This window comes from Dryobates pubescens, chromosome 18 (assembly GCF_014839835.1).
Source record: "Dryobates pubescens isolate bDryPub1 chromosome 18, bDryPub1.pri, whole genome shotgun sequence".
Taxonomy (NCBI): Eukaryota; Metazoa; Chordata; class Aves; order Piciformes; family Picidae; genus Dryobates; species Dryobates pubescens.
Genome location: NC_071629.1, coordinates 20,338,007 through 20,358,934, shown reverse-complemented (window position 1 = coordinate 20,358,934; position 20,928 = coordinate 20,338,007). Strand labels below are relative to the sequence as shown.

Sequence of the window (20,928 nt, the reverse complement as noted above, 5' to 3'; positions counted from 1 at the left end):
CTCACAGTTAAGAATTTCTTTGCTATACATTTTGAGTTAGGTAGCAATTAATTCATGTACCAAAGCCTAGCTTTACTGAAGCCAAATGCTGCGCTGCAGAGCTGCACCTGTCTTGCCTTTCAGTTGCTGTGGGAAGTCATTTGATAGGCTACCAATATTTGTTGCAAGTTAGGCAAACAGAAGCTTTTTCTGGCTTACTTGGTAGCTTGTGTTTCTAAATCTGAAGCTGGCTATTCTTCTTGTGGTTATGACTGCTTATTCAAAGAGGAAGGCTTTCTGAGGCATTGAAGTTTAAGGTGGAAATGAGCAGCTATCCAGCAGCAGGCAGCTTGGAGATTGAAATGCTTTGTGCCTGATTTCCATATCTGTAGGGAATGCATGGCAAATCCTGTCTTTGGATGGATAATAGCCAGAGAGGAGATGTGGTGTCTTCATTCATGCAGCTCTCTTGTCAAACAGTCTTCAGTCTGAAATGCCATCATTGAACTGGATCACTTCTGATTCCTGAGTTGATAGAGAGACACTGTTGGTGTTTCAGAAAGCATTGGCATTTTGATGGTTACTGGGAGAAAAAAGTTCTTGTTATTCCAGCTTGATAAAATTATTATCATCATTATCTTTATCATCTTTGTCTTATCTTTATCATAGAATCATACAATTGTCAGGGTTGGAAGGGACCTCAAGAATCTTCCAGTTCCAACCCCCCTGCCATAGCCAGGGACACCTCACACTACAGCAGGTTGCTCACATCCACATCCAGCCTGGCTGCAAACACCTCCAGGCAGGAGGCTTCCAACACCTCCCTGGGCAACCTGTGCCAGGCTCTCACCACCCTCCTGGGAAACAACTTCTTTGTAACATCCAATCTCAATCTACCCATTTCTAGGTTTTTTTCCCATTCCCTCTAGTCCTATCCTTACCTGACACCTATTATTATCACTGTTATCATCATCATCATCACAGAGTCACAGAACATTAGAATAGAATAAGAATAGAATAGAATAGAATAGAATAGAATTGAATTGAATTGAATTGAATTGAATTGAATTGAATTGAATTGAATTGAATTGAATTGAATTGAATTGAATTGAATTGAATTGACCAGGTTGGAAAAGACCTGTGAGATCATCGAGTCCAACCTATCATCCAACACTACCTAATCAACTAAACCATGGCACCAAGCACCCTATCAACTCTCTTCCTAAACACCTCCAGTGATGGTGAGGTGCCATCTCCCTGGGCAGCCCATTCCAATGGCAAATCTCTCTTTCTATGAAGAACTTCTTCCTAACATCCAGCCTAAACCTCCCCTGGTACAGCTTGAGACTGTGTCCTCTTGTTCTGGTGCTGCTTGCCTGACAGAAGAGACCAACCCCCACCTGGCTACAACCTCCCTTCAGGGAGTTGGAGAGAGCAGTGAGGTCTCCCCTGAGCCTCCTCCTCTCCAGGCTAAGCAACCCCAGCTCCCTCAGCCTCTCCTCATAGGGCTGTGCTCCAGATCCCTCCCCAGCTTTGTTGGCCTTACATTAGAGATTGGAAGGAACATCCAGAGATCGAGCCTAAGACCCTGCCAAAGCAGGGGATGGTGGGTGGTGTTGTCATTATGTTATTATTATATTCTCTTTACTCTTTATGATCTTTATTCTGTTTGTTGTTTTTATATTTATTATTATTGTTGTTGTTGTTATTAATAAAATCATTGTTATAGCAATGATTATGATTAATAGTACTTTAATTCTAACCCTCACCCTCCTCTTTCTTAGAATGACCAGTCAACAGGGGATATAAAAGTCATTGGTGGAGATGACCTCTCAACCTTGACTGGAAAGGTATGCTGGCTCTTTGTATGTTTGAAACCAACCCCACCCACTGAAGGCACCCATGTTGCCTGCATGCTTTTAAGGGTGTGAAGGTTACAGGGTTTTAAACAAGGACAAACTGACAGATTGCATGTCAGTATTTGCCACTGTACACAAGGTGAGTGGATGAGCCCAAACCAAAGCCCTTGGTTTTGTCTGAACAAAGATGGCTTCACTGTGTTCACCATCCTCATTATCAACAGTCTGAAGAGGTTTGTTTTTCTGCAGTGCCTGAGAGGAGTAATCTTGGGTGAGCTGTTGTCTGCAAACTCCCCTTAGGAGACAGCAGCATGATTTATTTGCTCTGCTGGTGTTTCAGTGAGGTAGTGGTGGGAATTCCTGCTGTTGAGATGTGTGGTCCAGAGGTTCCTGCTACAGAGAACAGGCTCATGTGATGAGAGGAGGATGGGGGATGTGCTTTTCTCCAGTGACTCTGTGGAGATCATTGAGCCACATGCCTGGGGTTGAAGCAGCAGTGCCTCCTGCTCTGCCATGGCTTTCCCCTTCTTCTTACACATCAAGGCTCTTTCCATACTTCAGCATAAATCATAGAACTGGAGAATCATACAATGGTCCAGGCCAGGAGGGACCTCCAAAGGTCATCCAGTCCACCCTCCCTGCAGTCAGCAGGGACATCCCTAACTAGATCAGGTTGCCCAGAGCCCTGTTGAGCCTCACCCTGAATACCTCCAGGGAAGCAGCCTCAACCACCTCCCTGGGCAACCTGTTCCAGTGTTCCACCACCCTCACAGTAAAGAACTTCCTGACAGCAAATCTAAATCTGCTCTGCTCTAGTTTGAAGCCATTGCCCTTTGTCCTGCCCCTGCAGGCCTTTGCAAACAGTCTCTCCCCATCCTTCTTGTAGCCCCCTTCAGGTACTGACAGGCTGCTATTAGGTCTCCCTGGAGCCTTCTCTTCTCCAGGCTGAACACCCCCAGCTCCCTCAGCCTGTCCTCATAGCAGAGCTGCTCCAACCCCCTGAACATTTGTGTGGCCCTGCTCTGGACCCTCTCCATCAGGTCCAGGTCCTTCCTGTGTTGAGAGCTCCAGACCTGCACACAGTACTGCAGGTGAGGTCTCAGCAGAGCAGAGCGAAGTGGCAGAATCACCTCTCCGGATCTGGATGTAAGTAGGCCAGAGCAGCAAGTGTCTCTATATGTATGACACTGCTCTGGAGGACACATTGTGTGGACTCTCTGTTGATCTCTTTTGCATATATCTAGAATCCTCAAAGCCTAAACAATTTCAAGAGCACTTTGTACTCAGCAGGAGATGCTGAGGAGAATCCCACTGCCAGCTAATTGTTACTAGAGCCTCGCAAACATTAATTGCATCGAATTCACTCTTAACATGTGTGAACATAGTGCTGCAAATATCTGACTGCAATGAAGAGGACAAGTTAAAAGGATTAATATGTATTTTGAAGTGCCATATTCCTTAGATATTAATGGGTGTTTTTTTTCTCTCTCTTTTTTTTCCTCTCGCCTTCCCACCAGAATGTTTTGATCGTAGAAGTAAGTATTATGTTCCACTTTGAAGTTCTGCTGTGTGACTGGTAAGAGAGATCTTCTAACAGTTGTCCTTAAACCAGAAAAAAAAACCTACCATTCCTGGCTTCAAGGCTTTCCAGCTTCTGATTCTAGCCCTGAATTTTGCCAGTGGGTTCTGAATGTGGAGTTAGCTCTGCTTTGAATTCTCAAATTGCAGTCGGCTGCCAAGTTTAAGGAGGAGAATATCCACCTAAAGTTGTTTGCAGTTTCAGTTTGCTGGGGTTCTCTCAGCTCTAAAACAGCTCTTTTGTTTGTTTGTTTGAATGTTACAAAGTAGCCTGGAGAAAGTTACTAAGGGTGTTCTTGTTCTGGGTTTAGGAAATGAAAACTGCAGGGGTAGAAAGAAGTTCCTAGTAGGAATATCCTACAATATATGAATCATAGAATCAACCAGGCTGGAAAAGACCTCAAAGAGCATCAAGTCCAACCTGTCACCCAACATCCTCCTGACTAAACCATGGCACCAAGTGCCACATCCAGTCCCCTCTTGAACACCTCCAGGGATGGGGACTCCACCACCTCCCTGGGCAGCACATTCCAATGGCTAACAACTCTCTCAGGGAAGAACTTTCTCCTCACCTCCAGCCTATGAAGAACAGGTCTAAGTCCAGTGTCCCTGTGTGTCATTTGTTTGGAGAATAGAGAGAGAACATCAGCTGGTGTTTGGACTTGATGATCTTAGAGGTTTTGTTCCAACCTTAATGATTCTATGAATTCCTAATTAGTTGCTACATTCCCATTCCTGTCTTGTCATAGCATCATAGGACAGGTGAGCCTGGAAGAAGCCTTTGAGGTCATCAAGTCCAACTGCTTGCCTTCAGCTCCCAGTCCCACCACTGCCACTAACCCTCATCCCTCAGCACCACATCCACACATCTTTTTAAATGCTTTCAGGGATGGTGGCTCCACCTCCCTGGGCAGCCTGGGACAGTGCCTGAGAACCTTTTCTGAACCTTCCCTGGCACAGCTTGATGACAGTTTCCTCTTGTCCTGTCACTTGTTGCATGTGAGAAGAGTCCAATCCCCACCTGGCCCCAGCCTTTTTTGAGGTAGTCCTAGAGAGCAATGGGCTCTTCCCTCAGCCTCCTCTTCTGAAGACTAAACCACCCCAGATCCCTCAGCTGTTGCTCACAAAACCTGTGTTCAGGGCCCTTCACCAGAATAGTTGCTCTTCCCTGGACACCCTCCAGCACCATTCTTGTAGTGAGGGATCCAAAACCAAACCCAGTACTCAAGGTGTGGTCTCACCAGTGCTGAGTAGAGGTGGTTCTTTTGATGGTACCGGGGCAGTCCACCTCAGTATGATTTCATGCTAGGTACTGTGGTTAATTCTTGCTTTCAGACCTCTGTCTTGATGGACAGTGTTCATTCTGTTCAGTAAATGTTACTCTGACAAAGGTTGTTCTGGAGTAAGATTGCCAGTTTCAGGGTAGGGAAGCAGGCAGCAGCAGACAGGAAAGGTGCCCTTGTACCCAGCCCTGTCACACTTCAAATACTAGGTTCAGTTTTGGGCCCTCACTCCAAGAAGGACATTGAGGAGCTGGAAGGCAAGGAAGCTGGTGAAGGGTCTGGAGAACAGGGCTGGTGAGGAGCAGCTGAGGGAACTGGGGGTGTTAGCGTGGAGAAGAGGAAGCTGAGGGATGACCTCACTGCTGTCTACAACTCCCTGAAAGGAGGTTGCAGTGAGGTGGGGCTTGGTGTCTTCTCCCTAATATCAGGTGATGGAATGAGAGGAAATGGCTGAAACTGTGCCTGGGGAGGTTTAGGTTGAGATTAGGAAAAATGCCTTTGCTGCCAGAGTGGTCAGGGATTGGCACAGGCTGCCCAGGGAGGTGGTGGAGTCCCCACCCCTGGAGGTGCTCAAGAAATGTGTGGCCATGGCACATGGGGACATGGTTTAGTGGGCATGGTGGTCTTAGGTCAATGGTTGGATTCAATGATCAGAGAGGGCTTTTCCAACCACAGCAGTTCTGTGATTCTGTGTCTTAAGACTCCAAATAATGGCAGTGATTTGTTTGTAAACAAAGAAACAGCTATGGCAACCGATTCAGCAGCCAAAGGGCAGGATGTGTCCTCTCATAAAAGAGGGAGTTTGTGTATGGCTTGGTTTTATTTTTACATCTGAGGTTTTGTTGTTCCACAGGAAGCACATTCAGTTCCAAAGCTCCTACCAAAATAGTTTGTATACAGCAGGCATCTGTGACCGGTGGCATCCTTTGAAGTGTTTTGTGCTTCAGCTAGGCAGATGCATTTCATTATGGATCTGCTCCATTTCAGATGAATCTGTGTCTTTAAAGCCCCAGACAGCTAACTAGGTTAGTTCCTGATGTGTTCAGTGACTCATCTATCCAGTGACTTGTCTTACACAGTGTCAAACAGGAACCCTTCTTCCAATCATACAATAAACCACTCAAACAATGAAAATGCACATTTACTATAGAATCATGGAATCAATAAGGTTGGAAAAGACCTCAGAGATCATCAAGTCCAACCTGGCACCACAGACCTCAGGACTAACTAAGCCATGGCTCCAAGTGCCACATCCAAGCCTTTTTTGAACGCCTCCAGGGATGGGGACTCCACCACCTCCCTGGGCAGCACATCCCAATGGCCAATTCCTCTTTCTGGGAAGAACTTTCTCCTCACCTCCAGCCTAAACTTTCCCTGGCACAGCTTGAGACTGTGTCCTCTTGTTCTGGTGCTGGGTGCCTGGGAGAAGAGACCAAGCCTCACCTGGTTACAACCTCCCTTCAGGTAGCTGTAGAGAGCAAGAAGGTCTCCCCTGAGCCTCCTCTTCTCCAGGCTAAGCAACCCCAGCTCCTTCAGCCTCTCCTCACAGGGCTGTGCTCCAGACCCCTCCCCAGCCTCATTGCCCTTCTCTGGACACCTTCAAGTCTCTCAATGTCCTTCTTAAATTGAGGGGCCCAGAACTGGACACAGGACTCAAGGTGTGGCCTAACCAGTGCTGAGCACAGGGCACAATGACTTCCCTGCTCTTGCTGGCCACACTGTTCCTGATGCAGGCCAGGATGCCATTGGCCTTCTTGGCCACCTGGGCAAGCAATTCATGTCTTGTGCACCAGAGCACTGGGCTTTTTTCTATACAGCATCCCTTCCATGGGGAAAAAAAGTAGTGAACAAAATGGAGACTGACCTCCAATAAGCAGCTCATCACACACTACAACACCAGGAAGTGCTGCTGGGCTTGGAGTGTGGAAGTAGCTACTTCTGTTTGTTTACTGTGTCTTTACTGCTGAGTTTATAGCCATGATTAAAAGCACTCAGTGTTCCAGATGTGATTGCTGATGGGTGCTCTGTTGAGTTTTGTTGTTTGATTTCTCTTTTCATTGGGAGTCATGGGAGAATAAGGCTGAAACCAGAGCATTGCTGCTTCCACAGTGTCTACCTCCTTCACTCCAAATAGCTTTGATTTCATGGCAGGGTGGGGACTGTCCCTCTAAAGATGCTGTGATTATTTCAGTCCAAATGAGGGGCTCTGTTTCTGCTGCTGTAAGCCATGTGCTCTTTTTTTCTGCCTCTCCATGCAGTGGATGGGACTGAAGTGGTGTGTCCAAATTCACTGCAGTGGGTTTGAGTATAGACTTTAGAGCTGCACCCAGCTATTCCCAGTGCAGTTCCTTCACAGCTGTTTCTTGGATCTGTAATGCAAATTGCACTCCTTTTTTTCTCTAGTGGCAACAAGAGGTTATGCTGCCTCTTCTCCCTTCTTTTCTTTCTGCTGTACACATAGAATGGCTTAGGTTGGAAGAGACCTTAGAGATCATCCAGTCCAACTGCCCTGACTTGGGCAGGGACACCTCTAAACTAGACTTGGTGGCTCAAGGCCTCATCCAACCTGGTCTTGAGCCCCTCCATGGAGGGCTCATTCACAACCTCTCTGGGCAACCTATTCCAGAGTCTCACCACCCTCATAGTGAAGAACTTCTTCCTAAAATCCAATCTAAACCTACTCTTCCCTCAGCTTAAAATCATTCTCCCTTGTCCTGTCACTAGACACCCTTAGGAAAAGTCCCTCTAAAGTCTTCCTGTAGGGTCCCTTCAGGTATTGGAAGGCAGCTCCAAGATCCCCCTGGAGTCTTCTCTAGGCTGAACAACCTCAGCTCCTTCAGCCTATCCCCATAGCAGAGGTGCTCCAGCCCTTGGACCATCCCTGGTGTCCTCCTCTGGACTCACTCCAACATCTCTGTGTCCTTCATATGCTGGGGACACCAGACCTGGAGGCAGTATTGCAGGTGGGGTCTCAGCAGAGCAGAGTAAAGTGGCAGAACCCCCTCTCTTGCCCTGCTGGCCACACTCCTCTTGGTGCAGCCTAGGACACATCTGTCTCTATAGCTCAATGGCAAGATTAATGTTGCTTTTAGCCTCTTCAAATTAAACAGACCAGGAGCACAAGCCATACAACCTCCAAAAGGAGCCAGGGAGGTCAGGGTTCAGTAACTGCTCTCCAAGTCAGAGTTACCCACAGCAATTAACAACTGGTGTTAATGGGCATGAGCACTGTACTGAGCACAGCTGTGCAAGCACCCCATGGTGCTAACATCACCTGAATTTGATCACAAAGAGTTCTTTTGGCAGGTTTTATATGCTATTGTGGATGAGCAGCTTGCAAATGCTGCTTGGGGATGTTGAATGTTCTTTCTGACCTGAGTTTTTGGTTTTGTTTTGTTGGTGTTTTTTTCTCTTCTCAGGATATAATTGATACTGGTAAAACAATGAAAACATTGCTGTCCCTCCTTAAGCAATACAATCCAAAGATGGTGAAAGTAGCCAGGTAAAAGTATTTGTGCTGTATTTCATGTTTAAGAATGACAGAGTGGTGAGGGGAGTGGGGGGAACAGGTACAGAATGTTAGAGGCTGGAAGGCACCTCAAAAGCTCATCCAGTCCAACCCCCCCTGCCAGAGCAGGAGCACCTAGAGCAGATCACACAGGAACACAGCCAGGTGGGTTTTGAATATCTCCAGAGAGGGAGACTCCACAACCCCCACCAGACTACACTTCTATAGAAGAGAAGCAGGAGGGAACCTTCCTGCAGGAGTGTGATATGGTGCAGTCTGGTGGAGTGTAGTATTTGGTTGCATTCCCAAAGGCTGGGGGCAACACTGTTCACAGAATGTTAGGGGCTGGAAGGCTCCTCAAAAGCTCATCCAGTCCAACCCCCCTGCCAGAGCAGGAGCACCTAGAGCAGGTCACACAGGAACACATGCAGGCAGGTTTTGAATATCTCCAGAGAGGGAGAGTCCACAACCCCCCTGGGCAGCCTGCTCCAGGGCTCTGTCACCCTCACAGTGAAAAAGGTTTTCCTCATCTTTCCCTGGAACTTCCTATGCCTCAACTTCCATCATTGTCCCTTGTGCTGTCATTGGGCAGCACCCAGCAGAGCCTGGCTCCAGCCTCTTGGCAGTCACCCTGCACACCTTCATAAACATGAATGAGATCACCTCTCAGGCTCCTCCTCTCCAAGCTACAGAGTCCTCAGCTCCCTCAGTCTCTCCTGGTAAGGATGATGTTCCACTCCCTCAATCATTTCTGTGGCTCTGCAGTGGACTCTTTCAAGCAGTTCCCTGAGGTCCTTGAGTTGAGGGGCCCAGAAGTGGACACCAGTGCAGAGTAGAGGAGGAGGAGAACCTCTCTCAACCTGCTAGCCACAGCCCTTCTCATCCACCCCAGAATGCCCTTGGCCTTCTTGGCCACAAGAGCACATTGCTGGTCAACCTCCCCTCCACTAGGACCCCCAGGTCCTTTTCCTCTTCACTGCTCTCCAGCAGCTGGGACTCCCAACCTATCCTGCTCCATGGGGTTGTTCTTTTCCAGGAGCAAGACTTTACACTTGCCCTTGTTGAATGTCACTCAGTTTCTCCCTGCCCAGCTTTCCAGCCTAAGTCTCCCTGAATGTCAGCACAACCTTCCTGTGTGTCAGCCACTCCACCCAGTTTTGTGTCATCTTTCTAACCTTGTTGTTGGAAGAATTCAGTGCTTCAGAAGGGGACAGCCTGTGCATGCCTGGTACTTAACATGTTATAGTAAGATCTGTGGGCTCTTACCACTGAAACCTAGTTTAGGTTTAGAAGTATAGGGAAGACATTTAAGTCTTTGGGGCCTGATAAAGCCCCATGACACCCTCTGAAGTCAGTAGGGCTGTATTCAACACAAATTTGATTCATACATTTAGGCTTTTCCTAGAGAAAAAAAAAAGGCAGTGCTTGTCTCTTCTGTGTATGTAGTATCTACCCAAACATGGTTCTGCTTATGCAGAAGTCTGCAGCTTCAGTGAGCTGCAGTGCTGTACCTGTGCTGTGGAGACTTTTTTCCCCCACTATTCAAAGAATCATAGAATTGTCAGGGTTGGAAGGGACCTCAAGGATCAGCCAGTTCCAAACCCCCTGCCATGGGCAGGGACACCTCACACTACAGCAGGTTGCTCACATCCACATCCAGCCTGGCTGCAAACACCTCCAGGCAGGAGGCTTCCACCACCTCCCTGGGCAACCTGTGCCAGGCTCTCACCACCCTCCTGGGGAACAACTTCTTCCTAACATCCAATCTCAGTCTACCCACTTCTAATTCTGCTTCATCCCCCAAAGTCCTATCACTCCCTGACACCCGCAAAGGTCTCTCCCCAGCTTTCTTGGAGCCCCCTTCAGATACTGCAAGGCCACAATTAGGTCTCCTCAGAGCCTTCTCTTCTCCAGACTGAGCAGCTCACAGCAGAGCAGCTCCAGCCCTCTGCTCATCCTCGTGGCCCTTCTCTGGACACCTTCCAGCACCTCCAGATCCTTCCTGGCACAGAGGCTCCAGAACTGGACACAGAGCTCCAGCTGTGGTCTCAGCAGAGTGGAGCAGTGGGGGAGAATCCCCTCCCTGGCCCTGCTGGCTCTGCTTCTCTTGCTGCAGCCCAGGCTGTGGTTGGCTCTCTGGGCTGCAAGTGCTCACTGCTGGCTCCTGTTGAGCTTCTCATCCCCCAGAACCCCCAGGTCCTTGAGGGCTGCTCTCAAGCCAGTCCCTGCCCAGCCTTTATCAGTGCTTGGGGTTGCCCCAACCCATCTGCAGGACCTTGCACTTGGTCTTGTTGAACCTCATGAAGCTGTCATGGGCCCAGCTCTGCAGCCTGTCAAGGTCCCTCTGGATGGCATCCCTTCCCTCCAGGTGTCTGCTGCACCACACAGCTTGGTGTCTTCAGCAAACTCTCCTTCTTTAATTACAGAATCAAATTAGTTTGCACACTCCCTTCATAGTTTGTGCAGTGCAGCTGAGCCGTAGAGGTCACTCCCTGAGAGTTCCTCAGCCCTAGGCTCTTCCAGGCTTTTTGACTTAGCCACATCTTTGATCAGTTAGTAGCTAGGAAGAAATAGTGAGGAGAGTGTTGTGTTATTAGCCAATTAGCATTCTTCCTGGTTGGTTTCAGATGGCCTCTTTGGTGCTGCTGTGCTGTGGGGGTGTGTTTTACAGTAAGAGCATAACGATGGCTGGGGATTAGAGAGAAAGCAGAGCTGTGTGTAATACCTGATCACTTGTGTTGCCATAACAATGGCCAAAGCAGTTGCTAGCCCTGTGAGAACAGCTCTTCTTGCTGACAGCCTGGAGGTGACCTGCTGAAGGTGAGGTTGTTGAGGATTTCTCCCTGGCTGGTTGCAGTATATGGCAGATGTTAGACACTTGTTGCTGTCTCCTAACAGCACTGCACTGTACAAGGATAACAGAGCAGGAGCAAAGGGCAGTTTCCTGTTGTTTACACCTCTTTCAGTGATTTGGGGCTGCCAAAGACCTGAGCAGGTAAATATCATTCTAGATAGCTTCATTTGCCTCTCTTCTTTTTCTTCCCTCTTATGTTTTGGATGTTTCTCTCCCTCTGGCAATGCAGCACTTGCAGCAGGGAGATGGCAATTAATGCTAATGTGATTTGGGGATTTCTTCCTTCAAATCCTGCACCCATTCTCCAAAAGAGAAGTGAACTCTCACAGCTTAGAACGTTCAGAAACTGTCTAATAATTGAAACTGTGGCAAATGAAGCCCTGCCTTCAGGAGTGATCCAGAAGGTCCATGCTTAATGCACAGAGTTCTGCTGACCTCAGTCCTTCCATTCAGACATCCTCCCAAAGCCTGCGTCTCAAAGGCAGACAAATGCCAGGCCTGTGGGGTTGTGGACCTGCTCAGATGGATAGTGAGTGAATCAAATTAAGCTAGCAGGACTTTCTCCTTACTACAACACCCTCAGCTCTGTATCTCTGTGCTTTTTACACCTCTGACTCTTCAGTCTGGAAAAGTGAAGCTGGTTTGTATCACCTGCTCATCAGGAGCAATTAGCTTTGCTTCATGGAGGTAATTAGCACTGCCAGTGAAAAGCAGTTGAGGACACGTTGTGCAAGTGCAGTTGAGGTTACATTTAAGCAGCTGAACTTTTGCTTCATAATACTAATGAAAAGAGCTGAGCTGGTCTGGCCAGAGCCCAAGTTGTCACCTCTTTACCTAGAAGCTAAACTGTGCCTGAAGTTCCTAACACCTGTAAACCTCATTAAGTCACTTTCCACAATGAACATCCATCCAAAGCAGTATCTCCTAGCCTCTTTCTTCCAGCCCTGTTACAGATGTCCTTTAGATTGTGAGCCATTCATGACTCTTCTGATTCACTTTTGATTTCTTCATTTTGATCTTTTCATTCTGATCAGCTGCACCAGCAAACAATAGTTCTGAATCACAGAATGGTCCAGGCTGGAAGAGACCTCCAAAGGTCATCTACTCCAATCTCCCTGCAGTCATCAGGGACATCCCCAACTAGATCAGGCTGCCCAGGGCCTTGTGGAGCCTCACCTTGAATATCTTCAGTGAAGCAGCCTCAAGCACCTCCCTGGGCAACCTGTTCCAGTGTTCCACCACCCTCACAGTAAAGAACTTCCTGACAGCCAATCTAAATCTGCCTTTCTCTAGTTTGAAGCCATTGGCTCAGGTCCTGTCCCTGCAGGCCTTTGCAAACAGTCTCTCCCCATCCTTCCTGTAGCCCCCTTCAGGTACTGGCAGGCTGCTGTTAGGTCTCCCCAGAGCCTTCTCTTCTCCAGGCTGAACACCCCCAGCTCCCTCAGTCTGTCCTTGTAGCAGAGGTGCTCCAACCCCCTGATCATTTTCATGGCTCTCCCCTGGACCTGCTTCATCAGGTCCATGTCCTTCCAGTGTTGAGAGCTCCAGACCTGCACACAGTACTGCAGGTGAGGTCTCACCAGAGCAGAGCGAAGTGGCAGAATCACCTCTCTGGATCTGCTGCCAGCGCTGCTTTGGATGCAAATACGTGTAGTTATGCTTTCACTTGGGCACAGTTAGGCCAGATCCAACCTGTCTGTCAGCAAAAGCAGGCTCTTCTGTTTGTGCCTGGTGCTTTTCCATGTCTCAGTTTGACACTGGTTTTCTTTGACAGCTTGCTGGTGAAAAGAACTCCTCGAAGCGTGGGATACCGGCCAGACTGTAAGTGACCCCTCCACAACTTTTTGTTACTCATTCCTAAAAGCATGTCAATGTATTGTTGTCCCCTTTGGTCCAAGGCCAAGGATGCTCCAAGTAAGTTTTCACTAATGATTTTTTAATAGATTCCCCCCCCCTGTTATTTACAGACTTGAAATGACTTGGAATGTTTTTTGTTGTTGGGTTTTCTTTAACAGAGCTAATCTGATCCTTTCTTTCTTAACTTTTGGTAACATTTTACTACATGAATAGCAAACTGGGATATTTTGGTTCCAGGTTACACCTTTCTCAAGTGCAAATTCTCCCCAGCTTACCTGTAGTCAACTGCTTTGATCAGCTGAACCTGATAGATTTATCTTCAGGTACACAAACAGAGCCATCTGTGGTAGTTTTAGGGTTTAGTTTAGGGAGCCTGAGAGATGGCCAAAGCTTTCTTGTCTACACTGATCCATGGATGGTAGCCAGTGCTCTGTGGGGTTGACTAAAGTTAATGCTGGGGGAAACTTCAACCCTCCACCCCACCTCATGTTGGGTGAATGTCCCCAGGATCACATGAGGTAGCTGATCTGAGAAAGGTTTACAGCGATAAAAGGCTGGCACAAACCCAGTAACATCTGGGCATCTGAGTTGCTCATTTCTTATCTTCTCCTGTCTGACCCAAGACCATAAAGAAGCAGCATCCACAGCAGGCAGTAGTACCAGACAGCTCCTCCTGCCTTGGGAAGGGCTGTGTGTTTTAAAGGCCAAATTCCTGTTAATCTTTGCCCTGTGCTTTCACTGTGGAAGAGGAGTGAATTTAGCAGCAGAGTCTCATCCTTTCCCTCCTCCAGTACTCTGCAACTGAAGTTTCTCCATGCCTTAAAGCTCAGCTGAGGTGTCCCCCTCAGGCAGGGGTGCTCCTCATTCCCCAGATCTCATTAGAGGCTTAGCTGGGTTAATGGTTGGCTTGCTGAGCATCCTGCAGCAGGTGACTTGTTTTGCCATCTGTCCACAGTGACAACCTGTTCAGTGCAGGACACGTGAGCTCTGAGAGGAGAGATGACAAGGCAGGAGTGGCTTGGGCCCTGCTTTATCTCTATTGTGAGGCCAAGCAGATCTAAAAATCATCTTCATTTTCCAGAAGCCCACCCAGCCTTGTCTTTGAATTGCACAATTTATCTCCCTGTTTTCCCTTAGACCCTCACTGCAGCCAGGGAGAAAAAAAGCTCTGCAGGGGTCTTTTATTGTAGCATGAGGGGAGGAAGTCAGTTGGAGATGTTGTGGTTTGTATTATTTCATGTTTTGGGAGTCATTTTATGATGTGTTGTGGACAGGGCAGACTGATAGTGCCTGACCACTCACCAGCTGCCCTAAAGGCTGCTTAGGCAACCTGTGGAACAGCTGATGTCCTCCTCTTAGGCAGTTTCTCTGCAGAAGCTCACAACCAAACACACAAACCCCACCACCTGTTTCTGAAACCTACAAGTGACTCCATGAAGATCAGAGTGCTCTTTGCTCTTCACTGTCCTCTGTGCCATGGAGCCAGCAGCTAAGATGTGCTTTAGCAGTCAGGGTACATTCCTACATATCACATCATTGCCTGCAAGTTGCAAGAGTGGAGTCCATCTAGGCCAAGGGCTGGCTTCCATGCAGTAACTGTGGGTCTGATACTCACTCTCTTCTGTGGCCACTCTCCCAGCATTCCACAGAAAGTCCTCTCGGACTTGCACCTCCATAGTTTTGGAGCAGCTGGTGACTGAACCTGCCTACTCATTACTGCTTTGCATAATGCAAAACAGGAAGGCAAAATATGAATTCAGGAAGGGTAGGGTGTTTAAAGTGTAACCAAAAAGAGGAAGGGAATTCAAGGTTAGGGGATGTGGAAATGTTTGGTCTAGACATCAGCCCCAGGCAGTGGCGAAGCTCATCTGGAAGATTCATCCCTCGGGGGTAACTATAGGCAAAGCCTCTCCCCTCCGATGGTCTCCACATCCTTTTTACCTGCTACAAGAACTCTGGTAGAGTTCTGCCTTCTCAAAGATGAAACCAAATGTGCCATACATCAAGGGTGTCATCATTTGTGGCACAAAAAAGCTGCCCTTCCTGCAGCCCTACCTGGGGCGGGAATGACACCGGGAGGGGAGCTTGTGCTGTGCTCATCACTTCCACTGCTGCTCCGCTGCCACACCAAGCTGCTAGGAAGTGTGTGTGTGTGTGTGTGTGTGTGTGTGTGTGTGTGTGTGTGTGTGTGTGTGTGTGTTTACAAAGCTGCAGGACATCTGGGAGGAGTTTTTGTTCTGATGGGAATGCCCTGTCCTGCAGTTTGAAGTGCTTCCATTCATTCCTTGCAGGCTGCCGCGTGGGAACCACAAAATACATCTTTGGCTTGGTTGAGAAATCAAATCAGCCAAGTCAGTTAAAACTGGAAACCAGCTCAAATGTCAGCCTGGGGGGGGAAGAAATAAATGAGTTAGGATGCCTAACTTATCTGCAAAATGCCAGGCTGCCTCTGCACAAAGGTCTGGTGAGCTCTAGGAAGTTGTTTTCTAACGTGCTGGTGACTTATGGTCTCTTCCAGTTGTCGGATTTGAAGTGCCAGACAAATTCGTTGTGGGCTACGCCCTAGACTACAATGAATACTTCAGAGATTTGAACGTAAGTCCCTTTCTTTCCCATCTGTTTTTGTCCATTTAAAACTCAGGAGGAGGAAGGAAGTCTCCTCACATCAGTCTCCCTCCTCTGTAAATCATGTTCCCCTGGTGATGCAACAAGGAGAGCAAAGGCTGGAGCAGCAGGGCAGCCTTTCGGAGCTCTGGGGAAACCAACGGTGATTTGGCTGCCTGCAGGATGGAGGCTGCACATCTCCTGTCAGCTATGAAATACTGTGGAGTGGATGTGGAGTTTCTTACAGAATCATAGAATTGTTAGGGCTGGAAGGGCCCCCAAGGATCATCCAGTTCCAACCCCCCTGCCATGGCCAGGGACACCTCACACTACAGCAGGTTGCTCACAGCCACATCCAGCCTGGATGCAAACACCTCCAGGCAGGAGGCTTCCACCACCTCCCTGGGCAACCTGTGCCAGGCTCTCACCACCCTCGTGGGGAACAACTTCTTCCTGACATCCAATCTGAATCCACCCATTTCTAGTTTTGTTCCATTTTTCCCCCAGTCCTATCACTCCCTGACACCCTCAAAAGTCCCTCACCGAATCTCGCCAGATGACTGCAACAAACAAGTGCCTAGTTGGGAAAGAGAGGAGAGAGATCTTGGAAGTTAAGAGGGGGTCACTTGTTATTCTAAGTCATTAATTCTGCATCAGCCAGATTGCTGCTGATACCCAGCTGGGAGGAGTGGCTGGTACACCATCAGGCTGTGCAGCCATTCAGTGAGACCTGGACAGGCTGGAGAGCTGGGCAAAGGGGAACTTCCTGAGGGTCAACAAGAATAAATGTAGGGTCCTGCTCCTGGGGAAGAACAACCCCCTGCACCAGTACAGGTGAGGGGTGACCTCCTGGGAAGCAGCTCCATGTTGTCTTTACCTTGGAGTCCCAGTTATTATCCATGGGACAGCAGTGTGCCCTTGTGGCCAGATGGTCAATGGGATCCTGGGGTGCATGAAGAAGGGTGTGGCCAGATGGTGGAGGGAGGTTCTCCTCCTGCTCTGCTCTGGTGAGGCCACACCTGGAGTATTGTGTCTAGCTCTGGGCTTCCCAGTTCAAGAGGGACAGGGTACTACTGGAGAGAATCCAACAGAGGCTACAAGGATAATGAAAGGACTGAAACATCTGCCTGATGAAGAAAGGCTGAGAGACCTGGGGCTGTTTAGCCTGGAGAAGAGAAGGCTGAGAGTAGTAATGTTTACAAGTATCTGCAGGATGGGTGTCAGGAAGAAGGGGCCAGGCTCTTTGCAGTGGTGTCCTGTGATAGGACAAGGGGCAAGGGATACAAACAGGAACACAGGAAGTTCCACCTCAGCATGAGGAAAAGCTTTGCTGTAAGGGTGCTGGAGCCCTGAAGCAGGCTGCCCAGAGAAGTTGTGGACTCTCCTTCTCTGGAGACTTTCAAAACCCAGCTGGATGTGATCCTGTGTGACCTGGCCTGAGTGGTCCTGCTCTGGCAGCAGGGTTGGACTCAATGATCTCTGGAGGTCCTTTCCAACCCCTTACCATCCTATGATTGTGTGATCTGGGTGTCACCAAACCACCATATTTCGGGTGGGACAATTGAGGGGAGGAGAAAGAAAGCCAATGGTGAGGGGTTTAGACAAAACCAAAAGGCTGAAGTTGTTCTTCATAAAGAGAATCACAAGATTGTGAGATACTGAACAAGCTGCTTAGTGAAGTTGTGGATGCCCCCTCCCTGGAGGTGTTCAAGGCCAGTTTGGAGAGGGCCTTGGGCAACCTGGGCTGGTGGGAGGTGTCCCTGCCCATGACAGGGGGCTGGAACAAGATGATCTTTAAGGTCCCTTCCAACCCAACCCGTTCCGTGATTCTTTCACACCGAAACGTGTGTGGCATGCTTGCACTTTCTTCCTGAGTGATGAGGGTGTGAAAGTGTTGGTGCCTGCCAGCAGTGTCCTAACAGGAGCTTTCTGTTTGCTTGTTTTGCAGCACATCTGTGTGATCAGCGAGACAGGCAAGCAGAAGTACAAAGCGTGAGAGCAGCTCTGAAGCGCTACGACAGCAGAGCTTGGAAACGTTTGGGTTTTGTTTGTTTACTGAGTCCTATCTTTCACAAGCTTCAACTTCTGGTACACCAGCTAAAAATTGTAGAAGGCCTCCCCCACCCCAGCCCCATTGTCATCTGCTTCCTATAATTTATTGCATGTATCATAGAAGAGTTCCTCTTGTTCATTTCTGTTTGGAAGACGTAAAGCAAGCAGTGCAGCTCTGCACTCCTCCTTTTGATTTGCACTATGACTCTTTAACTCTTGCTGCCCCTGGTTGGGTTGTGCTGTTTGTTTGAGCTCCCAGAGTCTAATACAAACTCTTGCAGTGGTCAATTGCTTCAACCTCCTCGACCCAGAACTGAGTATCTCTCAGTTCAAGTACTGTAAATGTCAAACATTGTATGCTAAGCGAGTGTGTTAGTAATATTTAAAAGGCCAAGAAACACAACCAAACCACACATCTGTAATTTAAGGGTTGGTTTTTTTAATGTTTTAATGCACAAATGTGATTGTGGTTTAATGGAGAGTTGCACCTTTGGGTGTTCTAAAGCATGAGGAGCAGCCAGTTACAGTATCTGTAATCTCCACGGAGCTCCTTCAGGTCTCCTGGAGTTGCCTTATTGCTGTAAAGGAAGTCTGAGGGAAAAATAGTTCTTCTTTTTTTGTCCCTTCCTTTCTGTCCCTTCCTTTCTGTCCCTTCCTTTCTGTCCCTTCCTTTTTTTTTCCCTTCCTTTTGTTCCCTTCCTTTTTTTGTTCCCTTCCTTTTTTTGTTCCCTTCCTTTTTTTGTTCCCTTCCTTTTTTTGTTCCCTTCCTTTTTTTGTTCCCTTCCTTTTTTTGTTCCCTTCCTTTTTTTGTTCCCTTCCTTTTTTTGTTCCCTTCCTTTTTTTGTTCCCTTCCTTTTTTTGTTCCCTTCCTTTTTTTGTTCCCTTCCTTTTTTTGTTCCCTTCCTTTTTTTGTTCCCTTCCTTTTCCTTCCCTTCCTTTTCCTTCCCTTCCTTTTCCTTCCCTTCCTTTTTCCTTCCCTTCCTTTTTCCTTCCCTCCCTTTTTCTTCCCTCCCTTTTTCTTCCCTCCCTTTTTCTTCCCTCCCTTTTTCTTCCCTCCCTTTTTCTTCCCTCCCTTTTTCTTCCCTCCCTTTTTCTTCCCTTCCTTTTTTTCCCCCTTCCTTTTTTTCCCCCTTCCTTTTTTTTCCCCCTTCCTTTTTTCCCCCTTCCTTTCTTTCCCCCCTTCCTTTCTTTCCCCCCTTCCTTTTTTTTCCCCCCTTCCTTTTTTTTCCCCCTTCCTTTTTTTTCCCCCCTTCCTTTTTTTCCCCCCCTTCCTTTTTTTCCCCCCTTCCTTTTTTTTCCCCCCTTCCTTTTTTTCCCCCCTTCCTTTTTTCCCCCCCCTTCCTTTTTTCCCCCCCCTTCCTTTTTTCCCCCCCCTTCCTTTTTTCCCCCCCCTTCCTTTTTTCCCCCCCCCTTCCTTTTTATCCCCCCCTTCCTTTTTATCCCCCCCTTCTCTTTTTTCCCCCCTTCCCTTTCTTTTATCTTCCTTTTTCCCCTTTCTTTTTGTCCCCTCCCTTTCTTTTTGTCCCCTCCCTTTCTTTTTGTCCCCTCCCTTTCTTTTTCCCCCTCCCTTTCTTTTTTCCCCCTCCCTTTCTTTTTTCCCCCTCCCTTTCTTTTTTCCCCCTCCCTTTCTTTTTCCCCCTCCCTTTCTTTTTTCCCCCTCCCTTTCTTTTTTCCCCTTCCCTTTCTTTTTTCCCTCTCCCTTTCTTTTTGTCCCCTCCCTTTCTTTTTTCCCCCTCCCTTTCTTTTTCAGGAGATAGGATGACAAAACAGAATGTTTCAAATGTAGTTTTAGTTGAGCTGCCTGTCAGTCTCTCTTCTGTTTGTTTTTTTTAAGTCTCTCTCTAAAGTTGTCCATCAGTCAGTGGAACTGCCTTTAAAATGGAAACAGTTTTAATATATTTATGGGGAAACAACAAAAGAATAATAATAATAATTAAACAAAAAGAAAATAAAAGAAGCTGTAATGTTTACTTTCTAAAGTTGTACAAAGCAAAGTACTTTAAATAAAGGTTGTCTCTTTAAAATAAGCCCCAGACAGCTATGGCACTCATTCCGGAGAAGGTTCCAGGGGGACCTCACAGCTGCCTTCCAATACCTGAAGGTATCTGCAGGAAGGCTGAAGAGAGACTTTCCAGAAAGGTGTCTAGAGACAGGGCAGGACTACTAACCCATGGCACCAAGTGCCACGTCCAGTCCCTTCTTGAACGCCTCCAGGGATGGGGACTCCACCACCTCCCTGGGCAGCACATTCCAATGGCTAACAACTCTCTCTGGGAAGAACTTTCTCCTCACCTCAAGCCTAAAGGTACCCTGGTGCAGCTTGAGACTGTGTCCTCTTGTTCTGGTGCTGTTGCCTGGGAGAAGAGACCAACCCCCTCCTGGTTACAACCTCCCTTCAGGGAGTTGTAGATGGCAATAAGGTCTCCCCTGAGCCTCCTCTTCTCCAGGCTAAGCAACCCCAGCTCCCTCAGCCTCTCCTCACAGGGCTGTGCTCCAGACCCCTCCCCAGCCTCATTGCCCTTCTCTGGACACCTTCAAGTATCTCAATGTCCTTCTTAAACTGAGGGGCCCAGAACTGGACACAGGACTCAAGGTGTGGCCTAACCAGTGCTGAGCACAGGACACAATGACTTCTCTGCTCCTGCTGGCCACACTATTCTTGATGCAGGCCATGATGCTATTTGCCTTCTTGGCTGCCTGGGCACACTGCTGGCTCCTGTTCAGCTGCTGTCAATCAGCACCCCCAGGTCCCTTTCTGTTTGGCAACTTTCCAGCCACTCCGACCCCGGCCTGTGGCACTGTATGAGGTTGGTGTGACCAAAGTGCAGCCCCTATCACTTGGACTTGTTGAATGCCATCCTGTTGGACTCTGCCCATCTGTCCAGCCGTCAGATCCCTCTGCAGAGCCCTTCTACCCTCTAACTGATCAACACCTGCTCACAACTTGGTGTCATCCACAAATGATCTTTGTAGAGCTTTTGGTTAACATTATCCTGGCTGTGAGAGAGATGGTGAAGTGCTGAGGGAAAATACTGAAACACTCCTGGGACTCCATAAGCAAACTAGGTTCAGAGAAAATGATTGAAGCACTGTCCTTTGGCTTGGCAGGAATGTAGAGTGCAGATTTATGTGCTCATTAAAAACAGAGATAGTTCCACAAGGGTAAGTGCAGAGTCCTGCAGCTGGGAAGGAAGAATAAGCTGCACCAGTACAGGTTAGGAGGTGATCTGCTGGAGAGCAGCCCTGGGGGGAAGGACCTGGGAGTGCTGGTGGACAGCAAGTTCTGCATGGGACAGCAATGTGCCCTGGGGGCCAAGAAGGCCAATGGGGTCCTGAGGGGCATTCAGAGGAGTG

General features: G+C 48.2%; 1 protein-coding gene across 1 annotated transcript in view; it reads left to right on the top strand.

The window, feature by feature from the left end:
* The window catches only part of HPRT1 (hypoxanthine phosphoribosyltransferase 1), a 29,847-nt gene extending 11,961 nt beyond the window's left edge, over nt 1-17,886 (top strand). Inside the window, exons 4-9 of the mRNA XM_054169650.1 lie at nt 1,764-1,829; nt 3,356-3,373; nt 8,119-8,201; nt 12,836-12,882; nt 15,437-15,513; nt 17,471-17,886. Of these exons, the coding sequence (XP_054025625.1) occupies nt 1,764-1,829; nt 3,356-3,373; nt 8,119-8,201; nt 12,836-12,882; nt 15,437-15,513; nt 17,471-17,518 (339 nt within the window). The 3' untranslated portion in view covers nt 17,519-17,886. The remainder of the gene's footprint in view (nt 1-1,763; nt 1,830-3,355; nt 3,374-8,118; nt 8,202-12,835; nt 12,883-15,436; nt 15,514-17,470) is intronic.
* The last annotated feature ends 3,042 nt before the right edge of the window (nt 17,887-20,928 follow it).